This window comes from Drosophila grimshawi, unplaced genomic scaffold (assembly GCF_018153295.1).
Source record: "Drosophila grimshawi isolate 15287-2541.00 unplaced genomic scaffold, ASM1815329v1 contig_1367, whole genome shotgun sequence".
Taxonomy (NCBI): Eukaryota; Metazoa; Arthropoda; class Insecta; order Diptera; family Drosophilidae; genus Drosophila; species Drosophila grimshawi.
The window spans coordinates 1,164,610-1,187,696 of record NW_025062889.1 but is presented as its reverse complement, the minus strand read 5'-3'; the positions used below and the strand labels follow the sequence as shown (position 1 = coordinate 1,187,696).

Sequence of the window (23,087 nt, the reverse complement as noted above, 5' to 3'; positions counted from 1 at the left end):
CTGCTGCTGCTCTATATTCCTTTGATCTGCTTGTTGTTGTGTCTGAAATAAAAAACAAGAATTGCATTATAATTGGGTTAAGCGTGTGCTAAACGTTCGCTTTAAACAGGTTTATTTTATTCTCTGAAAACAGCATGCAACTCACAACTTATTAATCGCATGTGATTCTCAGTAAACTCTCAATAATTTGTTGCATTAATCTGAATCATGCACAATTGTGCATTTGCATTCGTTGTGGGTTCAATGTTACTTCCCTAAACGCAACACGCAATGCAAAAACTAACTGCATCTATAGAAACTTGTTTCCGATTTTGATTGATTGTTTATGTGTGTGCCTTGAAAATTGTTATTACGTAATTGATATTGATAATTGCAAACATTAATCAATGCATGGGTTCAGGAGATCATGGATCGATAAGGATTTTATGGGCAACTCAAGTTGAGCTGTAGAAGTGGCTGAGATGACAACTTTTAATGAGAAAAAGTAATAAAAAGCGGCAGATAGAACGCAATAGCTTCGCAACATAAACAAAAATATGTCAACTGAGAATTTCACAACAGTATTCAATTTCCACAAGTCGAATAAGCCAGAAGATCACAATGTGATTCACTGCATATCTGTTTATCTTTTGCGACGTTGCTGGGGGCTAGAAAAGTGCTTTATCTGACTGACTGATAAGTAAACTAATCACAGAAAATGCTCAAGTTTACGTCCAGAAGCAGCTTTCTACTTCTATCCAAAACTCGAATCAGTCATTGAACTCAATCAATACACAATAATTTCGATTGGGTCTGTCGCAGTATAAATACAAAAGTCAGTGGTGCATGCATCTGAGGCGTAATCGCACCACCTATTTGGCTGATCCACTCGACCCACAAATCAAATCGATCTGTGATCCATGAAACTCATCTGTGCATATATAAAACATATATATTTTGAAATATTATAGGCATTTAGTGAAGCGTATTCCCAAATTGAATTCGAGTGCTTTTGTGGTCAGTCAGGCGTGTGGAACGTGTGATTATGAATGCAACTCAAACTCAGATCGGTCATTGATATTGATATTAATATAGCTAAAGCTAAAACTAAAGCTAAAATAACAAATCAGAACAAACACTAATCGGACGGGTGCAAATGTTAATTGACTTATTGTTTAGAAAATTGCAATAGATAGCGCACATCCACAAATTGCACATTCTGCTTGGCAACACACCCACACACTCGCCTTCCTAATAGTCTCTCTCATATTAAATGCAAATAAACAGCAGACACCATAAAAAATGCATATTTACATTTGTGTTGTAAAAAAAAAACACAGTCAATATGCATTTATCTTTTATTTCTGTATCTGTATCTCGGGCTGTGTGTATTTTTGTATCTCTATCTGGCACAAATATGTACATATGGCTAGTTGCGTTAGACGGTGGCTTAAATAAAGCCAACTGCCAACAGCCAGCAGCTATCGGCCAGACGGCGCGACTCGTTTTAATCTCAGTCTTAACTGAATGCAAACTGTGGGAATTAGTTGGTGTAAATTGTTTGCCTTGATTTTCATGTTTTTTTTTGGTAACTTAACACATTTGATTACAAACCTTAGAAACTGATAAAAATTCAAGTCTATTTTGGATGTTCTCATTGCTAGTTTCAAGAACTTTTCAATTAAAACCAGTGAGAATGCTTAAGTCGAGAGAGCTCGCCTGGAACTTATTGAATAGAATAAACTTATTGACAGACTAGCTGAATAGCCTAAGCAGACGCACTTGGCTAAATCGATTCGGCTTTTGATGCTGATCACTAATATATATAATTAATGGGATTGTTGTAGTTGCTTCATTCTGCCTGTTACGTACCTCAGCAAAACTGCCTTAAACTCTGGCTTAAATTGAAGTTTTAAATGCTAAGTTTTGTATTTCCCCAAGTCTGCCAACCAAACTAGTTTTTCCTTAACTAGAAATAATAAAAGAAAAATAAATAAAAACTGCAACTACTTCGGGGAACCACAAGTCAGACAGACAGTCAGCTAAACTGTGTTGTTGGGGGGAAGTCTGCGCAGTCGATAAGTAAATACGAATATTACGAACGTAATCAGAGATCGGAGAGTGTCATTAACTTGGGGGGCAGTCAACGATCGCGCATTGTTCGCATATCTGTGATGACTGTGATCCAAAAGCTGTATTGTTTTGAACTCAGTGCGCATCGCTTATCTTTTTTTTGGTTTTCATTATTTATTTTTATTTATTTATTTACTGTTTTCTTGACTGACCAAATCCGTGTGCTCTGTGCGTAACACTTGACGTGTTATTTTTGTATTTTCGCCTTTTATTTTTAGCGTTAACTTGGCCGTATTAATAGCACACTCACTGAATGCGTCAATTGAAACTGTCAATTGTCAATTGTTAAGCTAGTCAAAACAAAACAATTCTCGAATGGAACACGGAAAACAATACTCAAGGCTTCGCGAAGGCGGGATTGGTGGGGTAAACTAATTAAGTATTTGAGAATTAATTGTCGTGTGTGATTATAGAAATCTTTGTACTTTTGCACCGACAGGGAAAGCCTCAATTGCGACGCAGACGAAAGTTGAGACAGACACAGAGCGATCGATCGAGCGAACGATAATGAGAGAGTGGGAGAGCGAGAGAGGGAGATAGCGAATCACGCTGAGTCAGAGCAGAACATGCGATAGACTACACTTGGAAACTAAAGTATCAGGTGGAACCCATAACAATACTATGTCTACTACAAAAGGCTAATATAATTTCTTTCTACATTTCATAGGCACGTTTTACATTGTTAAGAAACCAATTTGAAATATCTATCTAAGAAAAATTCGTATAAATAAATTAAAAATGTATTTTCAAGTTTTCAGTAGAACTGCCTTCCCCGATATCCACTTATTTTTTCTAAGTGTTAAAACATGGGGCTACCCTTATCAGTCGCTAGTCTAGACCTGACCACCCCCCGTCTGCCCATTCGCCCCTCGCTTCCCCGGAGACCCACTGAAAGTGGGCCACAAACAAATGTTGGATTCACACAGTCAAAATGAAAGTAAACAAACGATGAAATTCCCATGCTCCATTTGCCTGTGTGCGTGCATATATGTGTTTGTATATACAGAATATATACATATACGTATATACACGTATATATGGCCCAAAAGTGGGTCAAAGTGTCGCAGATATCGGAACAGAGAGCAGCAACAGAAAAGACAGCAACAGTAGCTGTCTCTCTCCCTCTAGCTGTCAGTTGAGCCTGTGAAACAAATGCTAGGCTAAATATTTAATTAGTATTCAATTGCAAAAACCTGAAGTCGGAATCAAAACGAAGCAATAATAACAATAATAATAATAATAATAAACGCGTAGAAGTATTAAACAAACAGAACGCAAAATGCGAGCGACGATAACAAAAGCGACGTCTGTTTTTATATTAACACAATCCGTAATACAAATATACATACATATATACTTGTATATACATATATATATCTACCTCTAAATATACATACACACAGAAACTTATGCATGTGTATTTGTACAAAATTATTTGCATATAGTCACAACAGCTGCTGCTGCTGCTGCTTCAAAAAACAGCTGATTGTCAGAGCTCAACTATAAAATACCCGATGATAAAAGGAAGGGAAATTCCATTTGAAACTTTTCCCGCAGAAGAAGACGGATAAGCCAAGGAAATTTTTAGCTTGCTTTTGTCAACTCAACTCCAATCGAAAACAGATCTTATATATTAAATTCCAATGTATATTTTTGTATTGCTGTCGCATTGGAGAAAAGACACGTATGCGTTGAGCTGAATCAACAATGAGCAGACAACAATTTTGCGAATTGTTAAGCAAATGTTATTTAAATTCATTTAACACATTCCCACAGGCCAAAAGCCTTCGCTCACATTGAGTTATCAACAGAAGAAAATGAACATGTCTGAACATGCATACACATATGCATATGCATGTATGTGTATCAGTCGCATGTGCATATGCACATAAATAGGAACACGGACATTACATAAACATATAACTCAAAGCAGCGCAAAAAAAGGCCCGCCTTCTTTCGACGTGTGTGTGTGTGTGTGTGTGAAGCTGCTGATAACAGAGAAAGGTGACAAGTGAATGAGCGAATTGCGAGAGGCAGAAATGGGAAAAAGTAATTATTTCGAGCGTGCTTGGAAACAACTTAGATTATAAAAGAAGAAGCGAAGAAAGAGACGAGGTTTAAACAGAGTTAAAATCGATAAAAAGATAATTATAATTTCTTTTGTCATTTCATTTCTTAAGAAAATCCCCGCAATCTTCCTTGTTTATATTTCGCCCCAAGATGTTTTGATGGATTGCCCGTCATATCTTATCATATAATTAAGTTTGAACAAGCTTATTAACAGCAATAAAGAAGGCTTTATCTACGCACGTACGTAATTCATTATAAATAATTCAGTGCAGACTTTAAACGCCTCAATATTTAAGCATATTCAAATCTTTTGTTGTGCGACGGAAATCAATTGAGGGAAACATAAAGTCATATCTTGAAGAGTGTTGTGCATGCGATAAGAAATTGTGTGAAAAAATAGCAAAGAAATAACAATTAAAACGTTTATTAGTCATGCCTTATTATTATTGAAGTCACTCTCTGGAATAATCTAAAAATCATTGATGATCACACAATTAACTTGAATATATTTGAATGTTTTTGTTTTTTAGGAGGTGTTTTCGCCAAATATTTCGCATAATTAACAAGAGGTTTTTTTTGTGGCCAGATCAGTTGAATCAAGTTTCAAGTCTCAAAAAAATGTGTTAATAATTTATACAAGCCAACACAGAGAGGGACACTCACACACACAACACAGACACACGCTCGCTGCTTGATTATGAATTTCTCATATCAAAACAAAAAGCAGCTGGGGTGAAGAAAAAAACAAGAAACAGTCGATGTTGATGACGATGACAACAGTGACGACAAAAATAGTAGACGAAGCGCAGATAAAAACACGTACGCATGGCAACAACAAAAACACAAATAAACCTATTCAAAACAAAAGATCAAGACAAATAGCGACGCAAGCAGCAACAGCAACAATAAGAAAAAATAAAAAAAGGAAGGCAAAAAAAAAACACAATCAACTCTTCAACTAACGACGATTCAAGTTGCTGTCGCTCTTTCTCTCTCACTATCTCTCGCTCTCTCTGTGCGTTGTATGGCTCTCTCCCACACTCACTCTCGCAAGCTGTCACTCTTTTGCTGCTCTTGCATTGCGTGGCTCGCTAGCTGTCCATTTTTTAAAGTTTTTTTTTGTTGCCGCCGCCTGCTCTTTACTTTGGCTATTTTTACAGCAGTTCACTAATTTCACTAATACAAGCGCACCCTCGCTCACACATACACACATACATTTGCAAAGGGCACGCAACAGAGAAGAAAAAATATGTAAACGTTTTGCATTTAATTTTGTTAGTTTACCTTTTAACAGACACCGTTTGCCGTTTGTTTAATTAATTGATTTACGTTTTGTTTCAGTTTTCATTCATTTGCATTTCCAACACAAATTTCTCAATTCAATTTTCACATTGGATTTGTATGTGAAAAATTTCACACACACACACACATACACACTCGTATATATATGTATATAAATATATATATATGGGCGACTGGGTTGGTGGGGGAGACGAAGCAAAGCACAGTTACACTTTGGCTTCTGCTCTGCACTTATGGCTGTACACACTCACACACATATATATATACAAATTTAGCTTCTCAATTAATTTTGATTTTCTCACACGCGCGTTTTGGGCTTATTTTGCGCGACTTGCACTTTATATCACTATGATTATTTTCTGTTGTTTTCATGCGTTGGACACGTCCGATCCGAGCGAGTTGAGAGGCTAAACTGAATGCAAGCAAAATTCATTTTCGTTGCTCTGGCCAGGCAGAATATGTTGGCAGTGCCAACGACCCAACAACTGTGAGTAGGTGAGAGCGAGCCAACCATACAGCACACCAACACTTGTTCGTTTGATTGCGGACGCAGCTGTGCGTTCGAGCAGCAACACATGCTGCTGCCCTCCGCTATTCTCTCATATACTTTTCTTAACAGCTGCGCGCTGCGCTCTCAGCGCTACTGCATTTAACAGCAACGCTCTTAATCTTTATTTAAGAGCATAATCTAATGCAGCGGAATTGCAGGGTGTAATTGCAATAAGGATTGCAATTGGGATCCAGGCTGAACTAGATACGAATTGTATCTGTATGTGTGGGTAACTCTTATTGAAGAAATGAATGCACACTGCAGCGAAAACATTCATCTATTTGCTAAATTCCAATCGAAATGCAATAAAAACAAAAAAAAATGAATCTATGGCTCCGCTTGAAAATCTAATCGCAAATCGTAAATAAATTCGAGTGCCACAATTTTAACAGCAAATTATTAACAATAACAATAACAATTCGTAGAAATTGGCTACGGGCAGCAGTATGAAAAATCATTAACAAAGTTGTTTTTTCCTCGCCAATAAAAACGAGAAAACAAATATTTATCAACTGGTAGCTAATGGCACAATACAATACACAAAACACAAAACCCAATACAGCAGCAACCTCAAATGCCCTCTCCAAACGCCTTCCGACTTGTGAATGGGAAAAACTAATTAAATTGTCGCCAAATGCAGGTGCGAGCAGAAAGAGAACAGCTGTTTGCTAATTTCTTATCGTTCAGATCTTATCAAGCACCAGAATACAGAAAACAGTCAACCGCCAACAGCCAACACTTAATACTCTTTCTTTGATACCACAATCTAAAAACAAGTTGCGCTCAGATTCAATAGACTCTTTCTCTTTCTCTGTTTCGACTTTGTATTTTCTTTTAACTAGAGCCAAGCTCAGCTGGTTTCTGAGTGATTTAAGATATTATAGTCTACAGCCTAAAAAAAGCTTAAGTTTCCATAGGCAATATATAAAGTGAAACTTCTCGAACTGTAACAAATAACTCACAAAAATAAAGTTCAATTTAGGGAACACCATGTCTATAAGTTTAACTATTTATTATACGATTTATGGCATAAACTTACCCAATTTTAGTTTGACTTGTAGACGTATTCCAGTTATGAATTTTTAAAGTTATTGTTAATTGGATAAAATTAGGTAGAAATTTGATCTTATTGCAATTGATACTCAATTTGTTTATAGTTTAAGTAAATTTGAACGTAGATAAAAAACCAAAAGCTTATTAAGCGGAATCATATTTCGATTTCAGCTCCGTTTCAGGTACATCAATGTAAACCTTTCCGTTAAAGGTTACTAAATGTTTATTAACAAAATATTGAATTTCAATTTCGGCTCTAAATTTCAAATGCTCAAGTTGCGTTTCCGCTTCCGGGTTGACAGCCTGCAGATTAAAGTTTCGGTAAAATAGCTGTTTGCAATTTAAATGCCAAAGCTCAACTTGATTTTCACACTCTCTTCGTCAGACAAACAAATCAGGCACACAGAAAGCTCATTAAAACACTGCCTACTTTTTATGGGCTTGACGATGTAACAGAAGTACGAAAGATACAAATGACGTACTTGCAGATACAATTTCAATTTCAATTGCACGACACGGGCGTGTCTTGGCCCGGTGATATCGCCACAAGATAATAATAATAATAATAACAATAAGAAAATCGCGTGTGCAGCTCGCTTCTTCTAAACAATCCGACGATGTCGCTTTTTATTTTGGCACGTTCCGAAAATATCTTTTAAATTGTGTCCTGCGCTGTCGTTAAATGTCAGCTAAATGTTAAACTAATGACGCAACAATCTGATATTTTTACACAGCCCATAAAAAACGATGCAAACCAAAATAGACCCAGGCAAAATCGCAGACAGCTGATAAAAACAAAAAAAGTGGGCGAAATGTGACGCATTCAAATCAGACCTTTTAAACTGGGTGAAGAGATAATGCCATAGCATCGAGGGGTGTATAGTATGAGGACATAATTTATTTAAAAAGTGGGCTACTCCCCGAAGTACTTTCCATTTAACATTTAAGGTCGCTCGAGGCTACATGTGGGGGAGAGGGAAGGAGGAGGAGCAGGAGGAGGTCGCCTCTCTTGGTTTAGCCCCAACTGCATCATGATTTATTCAGTGGCTGTTTTTGACCCTGGACGACGAGCACCAGGCAGCCAAGTGGGCGCCGCTTGAATTGCTCGCTTTTCCATTGTGTTGCCTGCTTGCCTGCATGCCTGATTTTTGCATCCTTGACACTGACATTGACTTTGAATGGAGGCCACAGTTGCTGCTGCCACAGTAATATAAAAGAACCTTTCATATCCAACATGAGGCTGCACTTGCAGCGCACACAATTTACCCCACAGTGATGACAATATCAAGTAAAAACGGTTATCTTATCCTCACAGAAGATTATATACCCTTGCCCATATCTGAATAGAATAGAAAATCGACTGATTTTTCCTCTAAAAGCTGTTTCAGATATAGTAGTCCGAACTCATCTTTTAACCGATTGTTGATATACTTATACGATCAGGCCAACTCCGACAAGTTTCATCAAGAAAGCTTTAAAACTGATGGATAAGTTCAGGAACAGGGCTATAATTATACCTAGTGCAGCTCATCACTAATATGTATATAGTTTCTGCGGTCGGAGACGTCTCCTGGCAAACGAAACGACAAAATTAGAATATCCTCTGTAAGTGTAAAAAACAATCATTGCTTTTGTCCTGATTCGTGACTAAAGAGGGCTATAAAAACATGCAAGTCCATTTTAGTGTTGCTGAAATTGGCCAAACAGGGTAGTTTGAAAATTGGAAGCTTTTGGCTTAGAAGGCGCAAATATATTTTATAGCCCTGTCTCCAATATAATTGACAAACTCATGCATTATAAATGTATATATATATATCATATATACCCAAGAGTTCTCTGTTATGAAAGTGCATTTCGTGCTAATGCATTAATATTAGTTTGTTGCTTTGCATCTTATTTATTTGTGCTTATTTACAAACTGTCAGCCAGTCACCAGTCATTGTATAAGCACACATCCATATCTATATACACACACATATATATATATATATATTTATACATATGCATAAAATCACTCAAATTAACATTTTAATTTTTTGTTATTTATGTTTTTCTTTTGTTTTTTTGCGCTTATTAGCTGATTAGTCATCATTCAGCCAATTTAGTTGACAGCCAACAAAAGTTAAGGCAAATTGTCAATCAAAGTGGACGGGTTGGGGACTGTTTTCAGCTGATAGCTTGTCTGGGGAAATCGTGTCAATCTGCTAAACAACTTGATTTATATGCAATTTCGCTAAATTATTTACACAAACAGCTTAAGGGCAAAAAACAGATGCAAATATTGACTGAGAGCAGAAGGAGCTAATAAATATAAATGGGCTGCTTAATAAAAGCTGAGCGAAAGCCTTCCATGTAGATGAATGGTTGAGTGCCTGATGGCAAACAATCACCCAACAAGCCACCCACTGTTCAGAGTGCCTCTTAAGGACACTGTCAAACAGGTGAGGCCACTGCAAGGCTATGCTGCAGGATATGCGTGCTGTCCTTCTCTCTCTATCTACCTCTCTCCCTCTCGCTCTGTCTCTGTGGCATTGAGCGCGCATTAGTAAATTGAAGCCTTGCTGACATGGGCGTGGCCAAAGGGGGCTGGCAAATAGAGTGAATACGTGTTATTGCATGCAAAACTAGGAGAAACAAGTAAGAATGCTCTAGTCGTGAGTGATCGACTAGTAGATACCCTGAGTCTTTTTCTTATGTACGTGCCTCTCTATGTAAAAATGAAAATATAATTTCTCCCCTGTTTCTTAACCAAGCTTGATGAAATTTTTACAGATATTCAATATAATGTCGAGCTATATACAAATCTGTAATCGATTTTTATCGATAGATGATGGGTATGCTAATCAAGAATATATATACTTTATGGGTTTGGATATACCTTTTTCTGTTTGTTACAACTTCACTATATCCTGAATAACTTTGAGGGTATAAACATATTCCAATATCTAGTTTGTTTGGCAATCAAGAAGGCAACATTTGCTCCTTAGCTAAAATCCTGGGAATGTTTATATAATATACATGCGACATTCTGAAAATGAAGAAGTAGCAGAAGTAATGTATGAGAAATGCGTGCTGCAAAGCAATTATTTTGTTGTGCTGTTTTTAATTGGTACTCGCTTTTGTATTAGTATTAGAATTGCCATTTGACAGCCAATTTCAGTCATATTTCCACTTCGGGCCTGACTGTCTAGTTTGGCAAGGTGGAGGGGGTTTTTCCGGGGGGTTGGGGAGAGATTTATTGAAAACACGCGCTCGTCAACGTTTAATTGAAAACAGTCCGCGTGCTGAGCAATTGAAATTTGTTTGCAACAACAATAAAGTAGTTTTACCTACTCTTGTTTAGCCGATAATAATGTGACTCACAAAGGCGATAAATTGAGTGAATAGCTGTCAACAGTAAATAGTCAACAGTCAGCTGTTTTCGATTTGAGCCACTGTCATTGATTTGAGTGGCACATTCATTCAATCACTCATCTTATCTATGAGTGCGATAGCAAAATTGATGTGATATGCTGTGCTTGAATGTGGGTCATGAATATTAATTAAATGTTTCTTTGGAACTTTTATCTATGAATTTTATTATGAAAAGTGTTAATCAGAACATCTTCCATATCTTTATCTTATTTATAATTAAAAATATGCATAGCTATATTAAATAATAATAATATATTTTGCCGAACATGAGATAAATATATTATATCTCGAATATCGATGGTTTTTAGATTCCGAGACCTCTCTTACAATGCTTTAGGAACTTCACGACAAAATCTATAGCTCAAGTTTATAAAAATCTATAATATATGGTAAAATTACTCTTCTTTCTCGTCTGTAAAAATTCACAAATAAAAAGAAATTCTTCGTAACGATGAATATTTATCATGTGTTTGCTCATTAATACTAAATGAGAAATGTGTTTGATCTATTATGAATACATAATAAAAATGGACACAAGAATATATATATATATTCTGACCGCGTGAGTCCTCAATTTTAACCAGATAAATTCCGAATAGAACTTTGAGCGCTGACAAATTCGAAGCAGAATTTTTTGGCAGCACATTTCGCAAAATATTTTAAATGATATTAAAATACTTTTGATTAAAATGTGTTAATATAAATACCAATCAAAGAACCAATGACATATCAATATGGTAACTAGGGTACTATATAAATTAGATATATGCTTTAGCAAACATTTCGATTTCAAAGCAAAGACACAGACAACATTTTGGCCCTGACATTCAAAGGTGGCTAAGAAGCAAGTACGAGACCGTAAAGAATTTTCTGCTTGAGTATTGCGAAATTTAAGCAATTTACTTTGGTTGCGTAGCAATTCTCGATTTATTTATTTATATTTATATCGCACACCTTAAAGCAAGTAAATAGTAAATCAGACAGGACGTCACTTCTCACAAGAACGGGAACGGAACAATGACCACGCTTTCAGCCCGTGAAAGCACGTCGCATTCACTTCCGCCTTCGAGTGCGGAGCATTGGGATTGGGTGTTAGGCGGAGACAGGAGTAGAGCATTCCCCAAGCGCCAAGCATGAGGCAACAATGGCAATAATCATTGCCAATGGCCGGCATTTTTCATGGGTGCCCCCAAAATGGATCACGCTTACTATTTTGATACAAAGAATTTGTAGTATACATATGCAACGTAAGAATGCTATCGACTTGCAGATACCCTGTACCCCCAAACATGCTTTTTGCTTTCTTGTGTGTAATCTTCTTATTTTGAAATAGTGTAGATGAACAAAAAGAAAAGTCCGAATTGGAAGATATATCTTTAAAATGCTGACTTTTATCGGCTATCAGCCATCGATTTGTATCGATATTTGCAAAATTAGAAAAGTAATCGATCAAGAGAAATAAACTTTATCCGCGTTTGGTAATCGAGAACTTTTATTCCAAGTTTAAAGTTTCTAGCTCCCATAGATAGATTGACTCGACTGAAATTTGTATACTTTATAGGATCACAGATACTTCCCACTTGGCTCACAATTCCAACATACCCTCTTCATACATTTTTAATGGGTTTAACGAGTATACAAAAGCACTGACCATGCCAAACGATTGAACAAATGAATTTTATTAGCAGCTGTTGCCAACTAAGACCAATGCAGTACCACCGAATTCGTGGGCGGTTCAACAAATATGTTGGCCCAATGCCAGCAATTTCCATGGCATCGATGCGCCCCCAACAAGGGCACATACATTTATCATTCATCATATGCGAAACTATTTAAACTACTTGAAATTAGCGGCAACCATTTGTGGTAGGATTTTCCTGTACACATTAAATATATTTTTAAATCATTCTCATATATCTAGCAGTCATAAATCTTAAGCTTATTTCAAAAATGTGACTACTTTTCTTTGATCCACATTCAATACAAAGCAAGTAACTAAAGCAAACCCAAATAAGTAGACTATATTAACAGAAACAAAACTGCACAACGTCAAACTTAAAGCATGCTCAGCAGGCGTTAAAAAATGAATATGCCACAAAGCAGGAAAAAGCAAAGTGTTTTACTCACACCCACATCACATGCAAATAGAAAGGGGATATTCATGACCCACTAAGTGAGCGATTCAATGTCAATAGCAGTTGCCAAATAAACCACATAAGCGAAACAGAAAAAGTGTGTCCCACTTGTTCTGCACAACCACAATTGTTAGGCAAGTGCCAGACACATTTATTTTTTATTCATTTGTCTTATATAATAGCCGCTATTTGGCAAAACGAAAACGAAACTGCGACGCAAAAATATATACATATATATCCATATATATATATATATATATACATAGATTTGTATAGTCATTTGCATACCTGTGCGACGTTACTATAAATAATGACATCCAAAATCTGCAGCAGGTCTATAATTATATGCCTCACATAAATATTTGTAAGGCATTTGTCTGTGTGTGCATTTGTACTTAGCTACATACATTTGTACATCTGTACATCTGTACATACATAAATGCTTATGTACTCAAGCTTATGTAGATCAAGTTTAATTTAATGCCAACGATAACAAAAATAAATAAATACAAGGAACGAAGGCAAATGTTGCAAAAAGAAACCAGCTCGACTGCGATATGCTGTAGAAGTTATTTGAACAGATTCAATTGATAAAAAATATGTTTTTTATGACGCAAATAAATCGAATAAGTCTCATAACAAACATATTAAGTCAAGAGTATATATATATATTACAAATATATTCATAGTTTGAGTACGCTTATAGTATGAATGAAAAGCCTTCAAACAAGATAGTTGTCTTCTTTCTTCTCTCTTTAATTAAAGTTATTGAATCAAGAGTGGTCATTTTAATTTGTATTCCTTTAAGAATTCCAAATAACCAATCCCATTTACTAACTGATATGCCCCAGCTATATTGAAAACCTCTCAAAAAACGAACGGCGACACGAAAAGCAAAAAACAATGTGAGAATCATAGTGTGAATTGCAAATTCGTGATGTTGCACATAAGCAAAAAGGAAAATATTGCTGACGTGTCTGCAAAAAAAAAAAAACAAAAATAAATAAAAAAAAAGAGAGAAATACACAAACGTAAAATAAATAAAACTAATGCGAGCTAAGCACTCGAATGATTGAAAATGTCTTTGGACACTGCAACGTATGCATTGTAAACATTATTTGTATTTATTTTCAGCTACGTCAATGGCAACAGCAGCCAAACAGACAGACAGACTTTTTAAAGGGGGGCGGGACTCGAGTCGAGAGCATAACCAGAATCACCAGCACCAATCACATCAAAAGATCTCACATACGCACTGTATACGTAATCATTTTGCTGAATGATCTATTGCAAACCGTTCCGAACTGAACCCAAACGAAGCAAACTCAACTCAACTCAACTGAATTGTAAACATCGCCGCAACACATTCGCTTTCGGTTTCTTCCGGCACCGCAGCAAGAAGGCAAACGCTCTTCTCTGCTCTGCTCTGCTCTGGGCTGGTCTGGTCTGATCTCTTTCTCGATTTGATGACATAAACAAAATGCTGCTTAGTCAGCATCGGGCGCAATCAGGGAACTTATTTGTTTTTGCTTTTATAAAAGTTTATTGTTCAATGCGGCGTATATACAAATGATGAATGTAAAATAGCCCATTAGGCATCTGTTAATGATTCCATTGGTTTAAATTGATGATGATGGATTCGAAATTGAAAAATTATGGAAAAGAACAAAAACGAATTTTTTTGTTATTGTTTATTTTTCATGAACCCATTAAATATGGCTAAAAGGGGTACAACAAAGTTGTGCACAAGCAGAAGGAAGCGTCCTCGACCCCATAAGGTGTATACTCGTATATTCTAGTTTGTTGGTTTATAATAGTAGAATGAGTAAAAACTTTGGTTCAGGGTATCTTCTATCTCTAGCTCTCTAGTTGAGAGCGTGCTTAAATATTTCAGCTGCAACTTCAACTATTTCCACTACAAACAAGTTTAAGAAGATAGTATTTTATAAAATTCCAGAAGTTAACTTCCTCAACTTCCTGAGATTTAAGCTATGTAAAGATATGTATATATATAGAAAATAATGAGGCGTAAATTAATTGAGCCATTTTACAGTGAAATGAATGCAGTGACATTATTTAAACGACAGTTGTTATCATATATAATTTCTTTACAAATTCCCCGAATATAATTAAATTTAATGATTAAAATTATATATGCCGCTAATGACGCAATTTAAATGATTATTCATACTTAAGGCATGTAACACATTTGCCCCGAATCTAGATATCTAGTTTGAGTACGTAAATTATGCAGAGAAATGCAAAACATAAATGCGTATAATTTTAATGAACATATTTAGCATTCAATTATCATAATTCAAACAGGTTATAGCCACTGTAATTCCAAACGAAATAGAGAAATGATTTTTGTATTTATATCTACGCGTTTGCACAACATTTGTTCTGGCATTTTGAACCAATTAAATTTGATATAATTTGGCATGTGCGGTAAAACCCAAAAATTACACAGCTCTCATTATTTAGTAAATTTTGCATTTATACATTTAATATATATTGTAGATTGAATATTTATATTTGAGCACTTAAATAATTTTGGCCCCGATTTTAGACCGGGCCCGGGCAACGCTTTTATAAAGTTCAAGGACGCCAAAATTTAATTCCATAATGCGTATATATAAATTCATTCAAGGAAATGATTTAATAAACATTTTTTGCACAGCTCAAAAGAGATGCGAACTTGTGAGAGATAAGAGCCATTACCCTGAACACATTAAAAATGAGTGAAATAAATTTGATGACGATGTTCAAATGTATGAAACAGACAGAAGAAAGCATCGGCAACCTTATAAAGTATACATGTTTCGGATCAATGATTTAAATACAGGCAGAGACTATTATATTGTAGTCAAACCGGAAAGGTAACCTGAACTGCAACTTAAACAATTGATATTCTGAACTGAAACCTAAATGATGAACCGATTTGATCCATATGGTAAATGATATGATACAGGTACTGAATACTTTACCATATCCTTTAAGCTTCCCGGAACCGAAATAAACCGAGTACACAATCTGCTTGTAATAATAAGCATTCAGTCCCCACTCACTTAATCCATTTCTAGATAAAACCCGTAAACGTGTAAATGATGTCATGTGAAATTCCTGTTACGAACTTTCTAAGTGTTTTTTTTTTGGCTTATTGATTTTTTGATGCGGCCACTTAGCATGTAAATTAAACAGGATATGTACATGCTAACCCATCATTATGTCCATGAATGGAGCCTTAATTCCACTAATCACGCTTATCGTTAGCAAGTAACTAGAAGAGTCACGCACTTTGAAGCTCTGATTGTCTGATTGATGGTTTTCCCCACGGCACCCCAACTTCGAGTGCTATCTAATCGAGTGCGAGTGTATTCGAGTATTCGCGATGGGGGCCAAGTCAAAATATACAATTTTCGTCATAAATAATCTTAAATTGATGGGATACGGTTGGTTGTCAGCCAATTTGGCAGACACTAACATTTATGGATTAGTTAAAAATTGTTGTTATTTTTTGTTGTTTATTTTTTATTTTGCTTCTGCTAATTAATAATAATTATCAAATTGGACAATAATATTGACATAGGTGGCTTATAGGAAAGTGTGCACTTCAGTTTATCAACTGATAATTATTTACAGACCCCAAAAAACAGTTGGAGAACTAGAATCGTGTGTCCAACTTACGCAGTTTGTTGATACTGTTTGAATATACATATATAATATATAATAATATAAATATATATATGTGTAGTATGTATGTAGCCAAGAAGTCGCACCTGCAAGTAAGCAATGTAAATCGTATTTAGTTTTCAGAAAATGTACACGAATTGTTTCAAATTGCGTTGTGGCAACTAAAAACTTTTCTGGGTAAATGTGGTGCGCATTAAATGACGCATATTTTGTATGACAACGTTCCACAGCAAGACAACAACAACAACAACAAAAACAGAAACAGAAACAACCACAAAGTAAACTCCAAACGCCGCCTTCCCCCTCCAGTTTGAACTGCGTCTTTTCTTTTTGGCTTTTCCAGCTGGCGGCGGAGCAGCAGCAACAGCAACAACAAGAACAACAACAGCAATTGCGTTTGTTCCACGGAAATGGGATCCCATTTCAGGCGCACATTATGCAAACAGGCGACTGCAGTTAAGTTGACTGATTTAGCGCTCGGATGTTGAAGCAACAATTGAAATGTGGCACCAGGCTCTCAAAATAAGCAATATAACCCGAGATATACGATCGAATATTTACCTCAAATTAGAAGTCGTGTTTGGGCATTAATTGAAAAGTATTATGCAGATATATACGTAGAGCCAATGCAAAATAGTGCAAATAAAGTAAGCACAATAATTTCAATAAGTATTCACTCAAATTTGATGAGAACAATCTGATTCAAAAGACCAAGAAAGAACACTCCGAAGATTACATACCCCGTCAGACAAGATGCAATCCGTTCATATGTAAATTTCAACGCTATATGATATAGTAGTCTGATGTTGGTAATCTTATGCCGTAATGTGAGGAGCATAATAAGTGACTTTGCTTCAGGTAACTTTTTAAACAAACAAACTATTCATTCATTTTTCCCATCGTTTCTACGCCAGATATATGATATAGTTATACGAACCAGATGGCTCTCGCAAAGCTCTCTTAAAATATGAATATATGCCAAGATTCATGAAAATAGCTTTCAAGTTTGCATAGCAAAAGAGAGGCAGACAAACATGGCTATATCTATTTGGTTGCAGACGAACAATGTGTTACATATCTCAGGACAAAATTCAAGGATTTTATAGTGCAAATCAAGTTTTTCAAATTTGGCAATATTAATTCATTCAAAATTTGAATAGCCAAATGGCCGAACAAATCATATCTATTATAGGAGAAAAAAATGTGTATATAAATAGCAATAAAAGAGCTTTAGTTTTAAAACAATATCAATTGAATTCAAATGACACATGAGCTCACCAATTTAATAGATATCTTTGTGGGCGGACTGTGCAAAATTCCACATAATTCCCAGAGGACAGCACAGAAATCCACCTGTCCAAGTGTTAATACCCAAAGAACTAATTGTAATACTCGGTATTGGAATAATAAAAAAACAAAGAGGTCTTCCGTTAACCGGTTCGACACGTGTGCAGGGAATCGATGAACAAAGGGGGATGGAGAGGGTTGGGGGACCTTGACTTCGTTGGGTAATTTCTGTTAGCCGATTATTTATGTTGTTTTGCTTTGAACAGAATATTTATGTTGCAATCATAGGAGAGAAAGCGGCTTAAATTAAAGGTAAACAAACGTTTGCTTATAATTATAGTTATTGAATTTTATTTTGCATTTAAAACAATTTCATTTTTATTTGTTTTTTATTTTCTTTTCTTTTTTAGTATTAATCAAAATGCCCAACAATGAAAACCAAAAGCCGTTTAAAAATTGAGTCTAAAAAATATTGAAACAAATCGCCACTGGTGAATGGGATTAGGGGATGGGGTAAGGGATGTTTATATATATTAGCCGCAATGAATACCTTATAGACAAACATACAATAGAGTATTCCATAGCCATATACACACATATATATCTAATTAATTAATTTGTTAATTAATTATTTAAAGCATTGCGGCTGGTTTGTTTGTTGGTTTCTTTTGCTGTTTGTTGTTGTTTTTTTTCATCATTTGTGCCTAAAAAACTAAGTCTTAAATGGCTAAAACGGCATTTGTTTAGTTTAGTTTACTTAACTTTTTATTTTTTATTATTTATACAGTTTGTCGACTTGCCGAACAAAGAGCGCTACGATTGACAGACAACTAGGATTGCGATAAGTGTGCTAATTATATAGACTATATATATATATGAACATATATATAGATATATATATATATATGCCTAGTTAGTAGTATAAAAATATATATATATATATACGTGTACGGATCTGTGTGTAAATCTAGATTGCCTGGGCATTTGTTTTTATTTTCTGTTTCCGTTTTTTTTTGGGATTTACACGCCGAGCAGGCACTCGGCAAACTGCCCGGGCTACGCCTGCGTCACAAAATACATCTCGCCGGAGGAGCCAACGACAACGGCATGTGTGTCACCCGTGTGTCCACCAGTGCCGCCGCCCAATGCATTTGGAGCCGCTGCAATCATGCTGGTCATATCGGACATATCAGTGCCGTTGCTAACAATGCTAACGGCACCGCTGAATGCAGCTGCTGCAGCCGCCGCAGCTGTCACATTCGTTGACCCAGTGGCAATTAGCTGCTCGTTGACCACACTACTGCTGCCATGATCCGTGGTCTCCACATGCTGTTGCAGCCCGTCGATATTGTCGTACAGCATCGAACACTCACCGCATTTGTAGAAGGGATCCACACACTCGGGATGCTTGCGTTCGACGTGCCAGCGCAGATTCGCCGCATTCGAGAAGTTCTTGCGACAATTGGCGACGCCACAGCAATAAGCGCGTTGCTGATGCGTCTGTCGATGCCGATACAGTATCGCCTTCGATTTGAACGTGCGATTGCAAATGTTGCACACCGGCGTACTCGTCTCCGCATCGTGCGTCTTCATGTGCATGCGCAACATGCCGGGTCCCTTGAAACTCTTCAAACAGATCTCGCATTGCGGCTGCTTCTTGCAATTGGCACGTATCCAATTGGTGTGCGAATGCATGTGATTCTGCAGACCTTTGAACTGCCGGAACTCCGTGCTGCACAAGTGGCAGATGTAGCGACCCGAACCGAGTGGTGACGTGTGTTGTCTTATGAATTCCGTCACCAGGTTCGCATCGATCTCGTAATTATCATCGGCCCCCGCTGCTGCAATCACAGATGCCGTCTGCACCAATTGGCGTGAATTGGCTGCGGCAAGTTTACTGCTAATTGTGGGTGGACTATGCTGATGATGATTGCAGGGTTGTTCCACAAGTTGCTGTTGATGCTGGTTATTATTGTTGTTGTTGCGACGCGTTCGTTTGGCGGCACTGGGTGTGGGACTTGGTGTGCTGTTCACGTGCAGCGTGAGCGTATCCTGTCTAAACTCGACAACTGCATTCTCCAGCGATAAACTATGCAGTTCCATAGATTGTTGTTGCTGTTGCTGCTGCTCCTGCAACTGTTGTTGCTGTTGCTCCTGCAACTGTTGTTGCTGTTGCTCCTGCAACTGTTGCTCTTGCATCTGTTGCTCTTGCAACTGTTGCTCTTGCAACTGTTGCTCTTGCAACTGTTGCTGCTGTGCATCGACATCGATGAAGGCCTGCTCAATATCGCTAGCGCTCACATCGCCATCGGTTGGCTCCATAATCGCATAGTGCAGCTCATCATCGACATCGTCGGCGAGTCCTCCATGCTCCGGGTCATCCGTAATATATTCGCATTCATCTACTGGCGTCATATCATCCACATCGCCCTCCATTTCACCTCCGTCGCCATCGTCAAGCATATGCTCTCCCTCGAGTTGAATTTCCTCAATGACGAAATTATCTTCAACTTCATCCTCTGGTTTGACAATGCCGCTGCCATCCTCGTGCTGCATCAGGTGCTCAACAAAATACCCATCATGCTCCTGCTCCTGCTCATGATCCAATTCCTGTTCGTGGTCCTGGTCCTGATCCTGGATGTCGCTGTGCGTCAACTCCTCGTCGATGAGCACCTGATGATGATGATGATGGTGATGATGCTGCTGCTGCTGCTCCTTCAGATAATCCTGCTGTTGATCATCGTCCAGCACAATCGTCTCGAATGCGTGTCCCTTGCCATCGAGATGTTCATACACCTCATCCAGCTCCTCCTCATCGACCATTTCAGCATCCTCCAGCAGATGAACATCTGCATCAGCTAAAGAGGCGCCGCCATTTCCACTCGCCGCACACAGCTCCGCCGTTGTTGTTGTGCTCACAGCTCCCGCCGTCGCCGTCGCCATGGTGCGCTGAGGCACCAGCTGGACAAGCTGTAGCGTCTGTGTACCATTCGGTTGCTGGACAATTTGCAACGTTTGACCATTGGGCGCTTGCAGGAGTTGTGGCAGAAATTGCGCTTGCGCCGCTTGCGTCGCATTCGCATTTGTTGTCGCCTGCGAACTGATTATCTGCGCCAGCTGCGGCGTTACAATCTGTGTGGTGATAAACTGGCCATTGGGCAGTAGGATTTGCTGTTGTGTTGTTGTTGTCGGCATCAGTTGCGTTGGCGCCGGTTGCAGCGTTGGCAGCTGCATTTGTTGTATGTGTTGTTGTTGTTGCTGCTGTTGTTGTTGCTGCTGGGTTATCAGCGGAGGTGGCGGGGGTGGTGCTGGCTCTGGCAGTAGTTGCACAATTTCCTGCTGCTTTTTCGTTTGACGTGCGGCGCCCTTCCGCATCAGTGGCTTCAATTTACTCTTGGGCTGTGGCAGGTAAAGGAGAATGGTTAAAGTTTTGATGGGGACAAATAAATGCCAAGATTTTTACCTTGACCTGCACTTGTTGCTGCTGTTGTTGCGACTGGTGCAGTACAAAAATGGGTGAATGTTGTTGCTGCTGTTGCTGTTGTTGTTGCAGCAGCTGTTGCTGCATTAATAATTGTTGCTGCTCCTCGAGCTGTTGCTGCTGCTGCTTGAGCTGTTTCTGTAGCAGCACCTTTTGCTGTTTGCGCTCCTGCGGCGTCAACGTCTCATCAGTGACCATACGCACTGTGAGGCCTCGAATATATTCGCGCAATTCTTTGTCGCTCCGCTCGACGAGCGTTTTGAATGCATGATTCCGGCTGACGGCATGAACACATTGCACGCATATTTTGTCCGGCCAGCCCTCGGTGGGCTCCACGCGTACACTGGTGCAGTCCATTAGCATTTCGGGCACTTTTTCGCTGAAGAGCGGACGCATTTCCTTTCGCTCCGATATGCAAAGGCGGCAGATTTTGTCCAATTCCAACACCTTCTTGCGGTCCATCATAATGGAGGCTTGGCTGTGATTGGTTGTCACCTTAATTGCAACTGCCTTCTATAAGCAAAAAACAATATACACTTGACACTTGTTGCATCGAGATAAAAAACCCTTTATCAAATGGCTGTCAGAGTGAGAAATATTTACTGATAACACTTCGGTGTTTAAAATTTGCGCCTTCAGTCGCTATCTGGCAGCACTGTTTATATCACAACGCTCTGGCAACTCGCCACTGGCGGTATAAGCGAGATGGCTATAGTGTGGCAAAGACACGACGACGACGACAACTAGTTATACACACTTTAGCATCCTGGTATTGGTGCGAGCGAAAAATCAGATTTTTAACTACTTTCGCAGCAAACGACACAAAATGTATTTTGTTTTTTTCTTAAATTTGTAGCATTTATGCAATTATTTCACATATTTCTCATACTCTGCGGCCACTTGACGAAGGTTTTCGATCAGAAAAAATTCACATTTTCGACTTACCCAAGCAGTATTTATATAATTTCTGAGGCCTTTTCACAGCATTCAACATTAAATTCGTTTTAAATATGGCCGCGTCACACGATTTGCGAGTGAAAAAACGTAATTAAATCACATTTTACACAATGAGCGCGAGTTTTTGGGTGTTTTGAATTGAGGCGAAACAAAAAAACAAAAACAACGGCGACAGCACCAGTTGGTTATTCTGGCAAGTAAATGAAATAACTAGACTTCGACCAGAGAGTGCCAACCAAATTAATAAAAATTCGATGAATGAAATTTGTGCGTGCAATCGGCGCAGTTGCTACTCCTGCTGCTGTTTCTCCTTTTGTCTTTTTCTTGCGACTGCAGAATGATGCGCGAGGTAGTTGAAACGATGTGAAACGACGATTACACACACGACACACATATATACATATAGTTCTCTCTTTTTTTTCTGCCTCGCCTACTGCTTGTGTGTGTGTGAGTGAGATATGCGTATGTGGCGTGCTGGTCCTGCCAACTTGCTCAAAACAAAAACACCAAAATCCGCGTGTAAAATCAAAACAAATTTTTGTTTGTTTATTATTATAAATAAACTTGACTAATAGCATAATAATTTGGTTGGTTATTGTGTATAATTTCGTATCTCTTACCTGCGCTGCAGAATGTGTATTTCACAGGTCCCCTTGACACACACACACACACTCACACTTTTACACAATTGCACTTTGGCGACTTTATTCCGTCGTCCGGCTATTGCACTTTTTTTTATTGGGTCGTCGTCTGTCGGCACATTTATAATAGATTTTGCAATTGCTCTTATTCACCAGACAAAAAGAGACAGCAATTCACATCTTTCACACGCCCACGTAACAGCTGCGCCCGGTTCGAGATTCTTTAAGGACTGTAATACCATGGCTACAAACCGTGAAGGATGCCACAATAAATTTGTTCCATTTGAGCTGACGTCACAGTAACTGCTGAGCTTAATCGATATATCGATTAATAAGAGCAAATGTTATCTTTGGCGCTATTTTCAAACAGCTGTAATTGTTTATAGTTGGGA

General features: G+C 37.9%; 1 protein-coding gene and 2 long non-coding RNA genes across 5 annotated transcripts; 1 reads left to right on the top strand and 2 right to left on the bottom strand.

Moving 5' to 3' along the window:
- Positions 1-15: 15 nt before the first annotated feature.
- LOC116805894 lies at positions 16-22,892 on the bottom strand. Its single transcript, XR_004365448.2, has 3 exons — positions 22,675-22,892; positions 16,324-16,415; positions 16-42 (listed from the first exon to the last, which is right to left on the bottom strand). It is a non-coding gene; the product is annotated as an uncharacterized LOC116805894 (long non-coding RNA).
- Positions 2,403-2,833, top strand: LOC116805895. 3 transcript variants are annotated; one of them, XR_004365449.1, is made up of 3 exons: positions 2,403-2,478; positions 2,552-2,713; positions 2,780-2,833. It is a non-coding gene; the product is annotated as an uncharacterized LOC116805895 (long non-coding RNA). The 3 variants fall into 3 exon arrangements; XR_006246904.1 differs by having other exon boundaries at positions 2,404-2,473; XR_004365450.2 differs by having other exon boundaries at positions 2,405-2,491.
- Positions 18,528-22,437, bottom strand: LOC6568970 (zinc finger protein 853). The gene is made up of 3 exons (XM_001995205.3): positions 22,043-22,437; positions 21,080-21,610; positions 18,528-21,015 (listed from the first exon to the last, which is right to left on the bottom strand). The coding sequence occupies exons 2-3, from the start codon at positions 21,560-21,562 to the stop codon at positions 18,673-18,675; spliced, it is 2,826 nt and encodes a 941-aa protein (XP_001995241.2). The 5' UTR covers positions 21,563-21,610; positions 22,043-22,437; the 3' UTR covers positions 18,528-18,672.
- Positions 22,893-23,087: the final 195 nt, after the last annotated feature.